At 38.4% G+C, this 12,870-nt stretch overlaps 1 protein-coding gene across 1 annotated transcript in view; it reads left to right on the forward strand.

The window, feature by feature from the left end:
• slc22a31 (solute carrier family 22 member 31) overlaps window positions 1-12,870 on the forward strand; it is a 35,046-nt gene that overhangs the window by 2,446 nt on the left and 19,730 nt on the right. The window contains 2 exon segments of the mRNA XM_061887080.1: window positions 5,115-5,218; window positions 5,306-5,460. Coding sequence (XP_061743064.1) covers window positions 5,115-5,218; window positions 5,306-5,460 — 259 coding nt within the window.

Raw genomic sequence — 12,870 nt, forward strand, 5'->3', positions numbered from 1 at the left:
GGAAACAGGGTTTGTATAGATACACATACATATACACACACAGCCTGGCCCAATTCTTTTAACCCAATGTGGCCCCCGAGTCAAAAAGTTGGGGGACCCCTGGTCTAAACTCTTACTGAGATTTTTTTATCAATGTACTTGTTAATTTCTTGTTAAAATCCGCTGACCTTCTGCTGTAACACACTTTCATCTACACTTTTTAAACTTGAATGAAGCACCAAGAGTATTCATTGTGTTGTTTCAACTTTACTAACTCAGCAACTAGCCTAGTGATGAGCTTGTCCGTCCTGTTTGCTCTTTATCTTTCTGTGGAACATGTTTAGCGGCAGCCTCACCCTACAGTCCTCCAGTGATACACTTGTAAAAATTGTACTTTGTGCCGCAATGAAGGATTGTTGACGTAGGGGAGCGGCTCCACACTGTGGATAGAGATTAGGGCTGGACAATGTGGCTAAAAAGTCTATCATGATATCAGTGTTTTTTATCAGTCTATCGATATTTTTTGATATTCTTAATGACCTGACGAAAATGAGGACCAGGAGAAAAATATATTAAATGTAAAATGTGATATTTAAATTATAATCCCCTCAGCTATCAAGGCAGAAAGTAAAGAAAACATCAACACAAGCATGATGGAAAACACTCAAACAATGTAAACAAAATTCAAATATCCACATTGAAAGCGTATTATTAGGCTCTTAATATGATGGTGCAAAAATAAGGAATATGTAAGAAATGCTAAATAAAGTGTAACAAAATGGTACAAAATGGGAAAATGTAAACAAGAGAAACCTGAGAAGAACTGCAGGTTTAGTGCCAGGAAGTTACGGCTGGGCTCTAAAGGGTGAGCACGGCTAAGGTGGTGTAGTATCATTTTACAGACCACATTGGTCCGTTTTTTTTTTTTTATCCAAAAAACGGCTATAATGTCAAAGTGACTTTTCTTTTTTTATCCCCAATTTCTTGGTTCTCCGCAGAACTCATTTTTACTTTCTCTTCTCACTCCATGCAACAAATCAGCGGCGAGACAACAAGATGGCGCAACCTAAAATGATAGTTGATATTAGGGTTGTCCCGATCCGATATTTGAATCGGATCGGCCGCCCGATATTTGCCAAAAAATGTGTATCAGCAAGGCATGGGAAAATCCCGATCCAGATCTGGTCCGTGTTTTCCAACGCACCGATTGAAATAATACATTCCACTCTTCTGCTGCGCCCTACGCTACGTTCCGCATTTTCCAGCACACCTGGCTTCAACACATCCACAGGTCTGTGTTCTAACCGTTAAGACGGCCGTGTGAATTAAAAGTTATGGTAAAAATGTCAGCTGAGTGGGATTATTTTACCCAACAAAAAGAAAAAGATGAAGAGGTGGAGTGCAAAACATGCCACAATAAAGTCAAGCGTGGTGGTAAAGTTGTAAGACATTTTAATGACTCTTGCGAGTGAGAGGCTTTTTAGCACTCATCATAGATGAACACAGGAGCAGGCTGACACCTGAGCATCTTGAAGTGCTCGTCTTTGTTAGAAAGAATCTCCCCATTATGCTAGGACTTCAATTGTTTCCCCCCCTGACTGGGGCAAACAATTGAAAGGAGTGTGTAGATAGTTATTTATTATTATTATTTTTTTAAGTTTACACTTGTTCAAGAGCAAGTATTGATGCTGAGTTATAGACATTTTATCCCACTCAGGTTGTTTGTGTGTTTTGCTTTTTTAAATAATGTTTACAGCATTATTTGCACTTTGTACTGTTCACCTTTTTACTGTTTAATGATACCATTTCTCTTTGACATGTATAATTTTTTCTATTTGGTGTCTATCCTTGAATACCAACCGTTGTGTATTATTCATACTCACCTAATTCAGCTGGCTAGTTGTGATCAAGAGTACTAAAACCCTTTTCAACACGGCTAAATAACTTTAAACTTTGATGCATGCTCGGATAGGCCAGTATCGGTCGGTATCGGATTGGAAGTGCAAAAACAATATCGGTATCGGATCGGAAGTGCAAAAACCTGGATCGGAACATCCCTAGTTGATACTGTTATCCGATTGGCTGTCAGAGTGTCCCTCCCACTGATCAGTGATCACTTCCTTGAGTTGCTGGCTTACCAGAAAACGATTGCCTTTGTTTAAAAAAAAAAAATCGAACATTTTATCTAGTGTATATTTTTATTGTCTATGGCGATATATACTGATGTGGTTCTATCGCCCAGGCCTAATGGAGATACACAGCTGCTGATTGTTGATATTAGGAATCAACCTTAAAAAAATGGATGGTTCCCATCAATGCCCCGAACTATTTAGTTGCATGAACTTGCCACATTTCTCTCACACAGTTGCTTTGTTGGGGAGTTTTTGGAATTTGCAGCATTTTCCTTTCGCACTTGTTGCTGATCCTACATTTTCCAGCTGCATAACAAGAACATGTTTACTGCCTCTGGAGTCTTTTTGATTGGCCTGCTGTTGCTCAAGGATCCTCCTAATCTGCAAATATTGATGAAGTGGTCTGTCAGCTGACTGAATGAACACCAGATGCTTGACTTGACTCGGTTTGACATCCGCAAGTATTCTAAGATCAAACACTGGCCTGAACTTGTTGCGTCATTTGATACTTAAAAGTGAAGTGTTGTTTCGATGGCCATCATTTTAGCCCAAAATCAGATTGTTTTGTATGTGTGTTTACATTTTTTCAGCTAAAAGTGAAATTTACTGAAACTGAACAGTCAGGTTATAAATCTTGCAGTAGTAATGAACTTTAAAAGCCACATGAAGTCAATGACATCAGCGGATTTTTACCACCTAAATAAAGTTTAAAGAACACTTAAGTTGGTTACACACATCAAGTGCATCCGGAAAGTATTCACAGCGCTTCACTTTTCCCATATGTTATGTTTCAGTCCAAATCCAAAAAGGAATACATTCATTTTTTTCCTCAAAATTCTACACACAATACCTCATAAAGACTGTGAAAAGGTGTTATTTTTGCAACTTTATTAGAAAAGAAAAAAAAATCATGTGTACACAAGTATTTACAGCTTTGCTCAGTACTTTGTCCTCAAATTTCTACACACAATACCCCATAATGACAATGTGAAAAGGTGTTATTTTTGCAACTTTATTAGAAAAGTAAAACACATCATTTGTACATAAGTATTCACAGCTTTGCTCAGTACTTTGTCCTCAAATTTCTACACACAATACCCCATAATGACAATGTGAAAAGGTGTTATTTTTGCAACTTTATTAAAAAAAAATGAATGTTTACATAAGTATTCACAACTTTGCTCAGTACTTAGTCCTCAAAATCCTACACACAGTACCCCATCATGACAATGAGAAAATGTTATTTCTGCAACTTTATTAGAAAAGTAAAAAAAAACATGTGTAGATAAGTATTCACAGCTTTGCTCAGTAATTTGTCCTTAAAATTCTACACACAATACTCCATATTGACACTATGAAAAGGTTGCAACTTTATAAAAAATATATTTTTTAATTTTGTGTACATGATTATTCACAGCTTTGCTCAGTACTTTGTCCTCAAAATTCTACACACAATACCCCATAATGACAATGTGAAAAGGTGTTTTTTTTGCAGCTTTATTTAAGATGAAATAAAAATAAAAATCATATGTACATTAGTATTCACAGCGTGGCTCAGTACTTTGTACTCAAAATTCTACACACAATACCCCATAACGACACTGTGAAAAGGTGTTATTTTTGCAACTTTATCAAAAATAAAAAAATCATGTGTACATAAGTATTCACAGCTTTGATCATTACTTTGTCCTCAAAATTCTACACACAATACCCCATAATGACAATGTGAAAAGGTGTTATTTTTGCAACTTTCTAAAAAATATATTTTTTGTGTGTACAAAGGTATTCACAGCTTTGCACAGTACTTTGTCCTCAAAATTCTACACTCAATTCCCCATAATGACAATGTGAAAAGGTGTGATTTTGCAACTTTATTTAAAATTAAAAAAAATTAAAATCATGTGTACATAAGTATTCACAGCTTTGCTCAGTACTTTGTCCTCAAAATTCGACACGCAATACCCCAAAATGACAACGTGAAAAGGTGTTATTTTTACAACTTTAATAAAAATAAATACATTAAATCATGTGTACATAAGTATTCACAGCTTTGCTCAGTACTTTACACAGTAGCCTTTAACGACAAAGTGAAAAGGTGTTATTTTTGCAACTTTAACAAAAAGACAAAATAAATATTAAAATCATGTGTACATAAGTATTCACAGCTTTGCTCAGTACTCAATCCTCAAAATTCTACACACAATACCCCATAATGACAATGTAAAAAGGTGTGATTTTTTTTTTGTGTGCAACTTTATTAAAAATAAAATAACGTGTACATAAGTATTCACAGCTTTGCTCATTACTTTTTCCTCAAAATTCTACATACAATACCCCGTAATGACAATGTGAAAAGGTGTTATTTTTGTTGCAGACGGTGTCTGCAGCAGCAAAAACAAACAAAACAGAACCAAGAAGACGCCAGGAAACACGGACAAAAACCGTTTTTTTTTTGGCATACACTGAATATACATATTTGTATACATTGTGATGTAGCTCTGTCGTCGTGAAAATAGGCCGATACCGATATATGCCTGAATGCCAAATATCGGCGCTGGTCTAAATGTTGGCAATTGGAGCCTTTTTCCATCCCATAATTTGGTCCGGCAGTTCTCCTCCAATCCCCATTGAGATATGATGATACCGGCTAAGATATGATGATACCGGCTAAGATATGATGATACCGGCTAACGATACGTGTTATCCACATAACCTTGTTGGCCTGCCAGGGAGTTTGGCTAAAGGATGAGCGGGAAAGAATTTCCTGGCAGGCTCTATTTTGAACACTACTTTGTTGTAATGCAATCATGTCATCAGCAGCCATCTTGATTCAATTACGGTGGACATGATCTACATTCCTGCCCGCTCACTTGCAGAAGTCCCCGATTGTGACTTTCTCTCCACATGGCTTATTGTGGAAATGAATTATAATGCAACATTTCATGCCAACAAAATCCTGTTTTCATAAATACGTCCTCCATGTTGTGTCCCAACCCTCCTCAGTGGAACCTGGTTTGCAGCGACTACTGGAAAATCCCCCTCCAGCACATCTGCTTCATGACAGGATGGATTCTGGGATACATCTTCATCGGCTCTTTGTGCGACTGGTAATCATCATCATCATCGGGTGTTGTTGGCATGGTCATGTGACTCCAGTCAGTACACCTGTGGCATTTTTGCTGTCTTCTTCCCAGGTTAGGTCGGCGACGGAGTTTCCTCCTGTCCATCAGTCTGTCCAGCCTGTTTGGGGTGACGGTGTGTTTGTCCAACAGTGCCGTGGTCTTCCTGCTGCTACGTCTCTCTCAGGGCGCCATGCTAGCTGGGGTGTTTGTGTCCTCCTACATTGCCAGTAAGTATCGTCTTATGACGCTTGGTATTTCTCGTACTATAGTGATTTGATACTTGTTTGTATTGACAATTGTCGTGTTTTGTGCGCTATGGTGTGCTTAGCTGTTGTGTAGCTGCCAGCTCCTATACTCTACCAGGTTTACCTTTTGTTAGTGACTCCACTAAAACAAGTAATTTACAAAAGCTAAGGTAGTACTATAATGATTTGATACTTCTTTTGTATTGACAATTGTCCTGTTTTGTGCGCTATGGTGTGCTTGGCTGTTGTGTAGCTGCCATCTCCTATACCCTACCAGGGTTACCTTTTGTAAGTGACTTGACTAAAACAAGTCATTTACAAAAGCTAAGGTAGTACTATAATTATTTGATACTTGTTTAGGATTGACAATTGTCATGTTTTGTGCGCTATAGTGTGCTTAGCTGTTGTGTAGCTGCCAGCTCCTAGTAACCTATAGTCTACCATGTTTACCTTTTGTAAGTGATTTGACTAAGACAAGTCATTTACAAAAGCTAAGGTAGTACTATAATGATTTGATACTTCTTTTGTATTGACAATTGTCGTGTTTTGTGCGCTATGGTGTGCTTAGCTATTGTGTAGCTGCCAGCTCCTATACCCTAGCAGGTTTACCTTTTTGAAAGTGACTTGACTAAAACAAGTCATTTACAAAAGCTAAGGTAGTACTATAATTATTTGATATTTGTTTTGTACAGACAATTGTCGTGTTTTGTGCGCTATGGTGTGCTTAGCTGTTGTGTAGCTGCCAGCTCCTTTAGCCAACCATGTTTACCTTTTGTAAGTGACTTGACTAAAACAAGTCATTTACAAAAGCTAAGGTAGTACTATAGTTACTTGATACCTGTTTAGTATTGACGATTGTCGTGTTTTGTGCGCTATGGTGTGCTTAGCTATTGTGTAGCTGCCAGCTCCTATACCCTACCAGGTTTACCTTTTTGAAAGTGACTTGACTAAAACAAATCATTTACAAAAGATAAGGTAGTACTATATTATTTGATATTTGTTTTGTATAGACAATTGTCGTGTTTTGTGCGCTATGGTGTGCTTAGCTGTTGTGTAGCTGCCAGCTCCTAGTAGCCTACCAGGATTGCCTTTTGTAAGTGACTTGACTAAAACAAGTCATTTACAAAAGCTAAGGTAGTGTTATTAATTGATACCTGTTTAGGATTGACAATTGTCATGTTTTGTGCGCTATAGTGTGCTTAGCTGTTGTGTAGCAGCCAGTCCCTAGTAGCCTATAGTCTCACATGTTTACATTTTGTAAGTGACTTGACTAAAACAAGTCATTTACAAAAGCTAAGGTAGTACTATATTTATTTGATACTTATTTTGTATTGACAATTGTTGTGTTTTGTGCGCTATGGTGTGCTTACCTGTTGTGTAGCTGCCAGCTCCTATAGTCTACCAGGTTTACCTTTTATAAGTGACTCGACTAAAATAAGTAATTTACAAAAGCTAAGGTAGTACAATAATTATTTGATACTTGTTTAGGATTGTCATGTTTAGTGCGCTATAGTGTGCTTAGCTGTTGTGTAGCTGCCAGCTCCTAGTAGCCCATAGTCTACCATGTTTACCTTTTGTGACTTGACTAAAACAAGTCATTTACAAAAGCTAAGGTAGTACTATAATTATTTGATACTTGTTTGTATTGACAATTGTCGTGTTTTGTGCGCTATGGTGTGCTTAGCTGTTGTGTAGCTGCCAGCTCCTATACCCTACCAGGTTTACCTTTTGTAAGTGACTTAACTGAAACAAGTCATTTACAAAAGCTAAGGTAGTACTATAATTATTTGATATTTGTTTTGTACAGACAATTGTCGTGTTTTGTGCGCTATGGTGTTCTTAGCTGTTGTGTAGCTGCCAGCTCCTAGTAGCCTATAGTCTACCATGTTTACCTTTTGTAAGTGACTTGACTAAAAGAAGTCATTTACAAAAGCTAAAGTAGTACTATAATTATTTGATACTTGTTTGTATTGACAATTGTCGTGTTTTGTGCGCTATGGTGTGCTTAGGTGTTGTGTAGCTGCCATCTCCTATACTCTACCAGGTTTACCTTTTATAAGTTACTTGACTAAAACAAGACATTTACAAAAGCTAAGGTAGTACTATAATTATTTGATACTTGTTTGTATTGACGATTGTCGTGTTTTGTGCGCTATGGTGTGCTTAGGTGTTGTGTAGCTGCCATCTCCTATACTCTACCAGGTTTACCTTTTATAAGTTACTTGACTAAAACAAGACATTTACAAAAGCTAAGGTAGTACTATAATTATTTGATACTTGTTTGTATTGACGATTGTCGTGTTTTGTGCGCTATGGTGTGCTTAGCTGTTGTGTAGCTGCCAGCTCCTATACCCTACCAGGTTTACCTTTTGTAAGTGACTTAACTGAAACAAGTCATTTACAAAAGCTAAGGTAGTACTATAATTATTTGATACTTGTTTAGTATTGACAATTGTCATGTTTTGTGCGCTATAGTGTGCTTAGCTGTTGTGTAGCTGCCAGCTCCTTTAGCCAACCATGTTTACCTTTTGTAAGTGACTTGACTAAAACAAGTCAATTACAAAAGCTAAGGTAGTACTATAGTTACTTGATACCTGTTTGTATTGACACTTGTCATGTTTTGTGTGCAATGGTGTGCTTAGCTGTTGGGTAGCTGCCAGATCCTTTAGCCTACCAGGGTTAACATTTTGTAAGTTTGTTCTGTTTTGCTGATATCCGGTACCAGTATCGGATCAGGACACCCCCTACGTGCACTTTATCCTACATGTAGATACATGTACCCTCCTGACCAACACATGATATCAATCAATGTTTTCTTGCTGACTGCGGTCCATCAACAAGTTCCTCTCGTGTCACGTCAGGCTGATCCCTCACAATTCTCAGAAATATCGCATGGATCTGCAGATTGTTTTCTTGTACTTGATCCCTTTTATGAATGAGCACGCCAGCAGTGGTCTGCATATTTTTGACTGGAGCAAACTCACCCCTTCATCAGGGGATGAAATTGTTATTTCCCGCTCTGTATTTAGACCGCAGCCCTAACAGCATGTCATGTGATCCCAGCAGCTGTGTCACATGCATGTGTTCACTCTGCACGCCTAAGAAAACAAGCTTACACCACAGTTTGTCACATTAATGCTACTTGTGATGTACAAAACCTGTGAAGTTGGCAAATTGTGTAAATGGTGATTTGCTCATCCTTTTCAACCTATATTCAATTGAATGGACTGCAAAGACTAGATACTTAATATTATGGACCTTTGATCCCTCAGGCGGTACTGCATCAAAAAGCGACATCCGTGTGTAAAGGATATCACCACTTGGGCTCAGGAACACTTCAGAAAACCACTGTCAGTAACTTCAGTTTGTCGCTACATCTGTAAGTACAGGTTAAAACTAGAGATGTCCGATAACATCGAACTGCCGATATTGTCGGACGATAAATGCTTTGAAATGTAATATCGGAAATTATCAGTTTCAAAAAGTAAAATTCATGACTTTTTTAAACGTCGCTGTACGGAGTGGTACACGGACATAGGGAGAAGTACATAGTACCAATAAACCTTAAAGGCACTGCCTTTGCGTACCGGCCGAATCACATAATATCTACAGCTTTTCACACACACGTAAATGCAAGGCATACTTGGTCAACAGTCATACAGATCACACTGAGGGTGGCCGTATAAACAATTTGAACACTGTTACAAATATGCGCCACACTGTGAACCCACACCAAACAAGAATGAAAAACACATTTCGGGAGAACATCTGCACCGTAACACAACATAAACACAACAGAACAAATACCCAGAATCCCTTGCAGCACTAACTCTTCCAGGATGCTATAATATACACCCCCCGCTGCTCACCCCCACCTCAACCTCCTCATGCTCTCTCAGTGAGAACATGTCCCAAATTCCAAGCTGCTGTTTTGAGGCATGTTGAAAAAAATAAAGCACATTGTGACTTCAATAATAAATATGCCAGTGCCATGTTGGCATTTTTTTCCATAACTTGATTTGATTTATTTTGGAAAACCTTGTTACATTGTGTAATGTTTTCAGCGGGGCATCACAACAAAATTAGGCATCATAATGTGTTAATTCCACTACTGTATATATCAGTATCGGTTGATATCGGATTGGGTAGATAAGAGTTGGACAATACGAAAACATCGGATATCGCGAAAAAAAGCTATTATTAGACATCTCTAGTTAAAATTGTACTATGCAAAGCCAAAGCCATTTATCAACAACACCCAGAAATGCTGCTGGCCTCGCTGGGCCCGAGCTCATCTAAGAAACAGATGCGAAGTGAAAAACTGTTCTGTGGTCTGACGAGTACACATTCCACATTTTTTGGGGAAACTTTGTATGTTGTGTCCTCCAGAACAAAGAGGAAAATAACCATCCGGACTGTTATAAGCACAAAGTGTAAAAGCCAGCATGTGTGATGGTATGGGGGTGTACTAGTGCCCAAGGCATGGGTAACTTACACATCTGTGAAGGCACCATTAATGCTGAATGGTACATACAGGTTTTGGAGCAACATATGTTGTCATCCAAGCAACGTTATCATGGACGCCCCTGCTTATTTCAGCAAGACAATGCCAACCCACGTGTTACAACATCGTGGCTTCATAGCAAAAGAGTGTGGGTACTAGACTGGCCTGCTTGTAGTCCAGACCTGTCTCCCATTGAAAATGTGAAGCATACAATACCACAACGGAGACCCCGGAATGGGAAAGAATTCCACCTGAGAAGCTTAAAAAATCGTTGTCCTCAGTTCCCAAATGTTTACAGAGTGTTGTTAAAAGGAAAGGCCATGTAACACAGTGGAAAAATGCCCCTGTGCCAAATGTTTTGCAATGTGTTGCTGCCATTATGATTAAAGTCCTACTGAAAGCCACTACTAGCGACCACACAGTCTGATAGTTTATATATCAATGATGAAATATTAACGTTGCAACACATGCCAATACGGCCTTTTTAGTTTACTAAATTGCAGTTTTAAATTTTGCGTGGAAGTATCAAGCTAAAACGTCGCACTATGATGACGCGTGCGCGTGACGTCACGCATTGTAGAGGACATTTTGTTCCAGCACCGTTCACAGCTATAAGTCGTCTCTTTTCATCGCATAATTCCACAGTATTCTGGACATCTGTGTTGCTGAATCTTTTGCAATTTGTTCAATGAATAATGTAGACGTCAAAGAAGAAAGCTGTAGGTGGGAAGCGGTGTATTGCGGCCGCCTTTAGCAACACAAACTCAGCCGGTGTGTTCATTGTTTACATTCCCGAAAGATGATGGTGAAGCTTTACTATGGAACAGAGCGGTCAAGCGAACACGGTTGGATTGGATCACACACACAAAGTACAAAGCGATCATTTCGAAAGATCGTGTTTCGAAGAGGTTTTGCGAAGGGCAGAGATGGGCATCGCCACCACCCGTCGACTGGTGCTGATGAAAGGTGTGGGGCCGACCTTCAGGTTGTACATGTACGACCATACAATCTCACTAAAACACTAGTAACACAATAAGCAGATAAGGGATTTTCCAGAATTATACTAGTAAATTTGTCTAATAACATCTTAATCGCTCCCACTGTATAGTCTTTTTTATTTTTTTTTATAGTCCTTCACTCTCACTTTCCTCATCCACAAATCTTTCATCATCGCTCAAATTAATGGGGAAATCGTGGCTTTCCCGGTCCGAATCGCTCTCGCTGCTGGTGGCCATGATTGTAAACAATGTTCAGATGTGAGGAGCTCCACAACCCGTGACGTCACACACACATCGTCTGCTACTTCCGGTACAGGCAAGGCTTTTTTTATTAGCGACCAAAAGTTGCAAACTTTATCGTCTATGTTCTCTACTAAATCCTTTCAGCAAAAATATGGCAATATCGCCAAATGATGAAGTATGACACATAGAATGGAGCTGCTATCCCCGTTTAAATAAGAACATCTCATTTCAGTAGGCCTCTAATTATAAAGTTAATGATTATTTGCAACAAAAACAAAGTTTCTCACTTAGAACATTAAATATCTTGTCTTTGTAGTCTATTCAATTGAATACAAGTTGAAAAGTATTTGCAAATCATTGTGTTCTGTTTTCATTTAGGAAATAAACAACGTGGCAACTTCACTGGTTTTGGGTTTTGTATTTTAAAAGAATGGAAACGTGGACTGACTTCATTCTGTCTTTGACAGCAGGAATTTAATCCTGCTTTTCGTAAAGATTTTTGGAATATTTCCAGTCAGCTGCTCTCATTGAAGGTCTTTTATCAACACGCTGGGATGTCTCTGGCTGGTACTGTACTGTAGATCCCACGCTGATACTGGACCTCTAGGTATTGGACGATACCAGTATTGACAAAATATGACAGGCCTGGGCAAATATTTTGACTCGGGGGCCACATTTAGAGAAAAAAATGTGTCTGGGGGCCGGTATATATATTTATTTTTAGGAACACTAATACAAAACCTCTCAATAATGTCTGGTTGGATGCTAAAAACGTGATGACAGACCGCCTTAAAAAACAATGGAATTTTACATTTTTCTATAAAGGATTAAACACTGAATATTGACAAAATATGAATGTCACACCCCCTTTCAATCGGCATATTTTACAATCACGTGAAACGCAACAAAAATGCAACAAACAGTGAAATATGAACATGAAGGGTACAAAACAAACCCACCTACAATCTGATATATCACTAAGCTTTAGAACTTTGTTGTGAAAATCTCCTCCCGTTGTCTGTGGAAACGCTTCCCGCCCACACTGCTTGGTGCCTCGTCTGAGCTGCTGTGACTTAGATGACCATAGTAACTCATTAGATGACCATAGTAACTCATTACATGACCATAGTAACTCATTAGATGACCATAGTAACTCGTTAGATGACCATAGTAACTCATTAGATGACCGTAGTAACTCATTAGATGACCATAGTAACTCGTTAGATGACCATAGTAACTCATTAGATGACCGTAGTAACTCATTAGATGACCATAGTAACTCATTAGACGACCATAGTAACTCATTAGGTGACCATAGTAACTCATTAGATGACCATAGTAACTCATTAGATGACCATAGTAACTCATTAGATGACCATAGTAACTCATTAGATGACCATAGTAACTCATTAGATGACCATAGTAACTCATTAGACGACCATAGTAACTCATTAGACGACCATAGTAACTCATTAGACGACCATAGTAACTCATTAGATGACCATAGTAACTCATTAGACGACCACAGTAACTCATTAGACGACCATAGTAACTCATTAGACGACCATAGTAACTCATTAGATGACCATAGTAACTCATTAGATGACCATAGTAACTCATTAGATGACCATAGTAACTCATTAGTTG

The sequence above is a fragment of the Nerophis ophidion genome, linkage group LG25 (assembly GCF_033978795.1).
Source record: "Nerophis ophidion isolate RoL-2023_Sa linkage group LG25, RoL_Noph_v1.0, whole genome shotgun sequence".
NCBI lineage: Eukaryota > Metazoa > Chordata > Actinopteri > Syngnathiformes > Syngnathidae > Nerophis > Nerophis ophidion.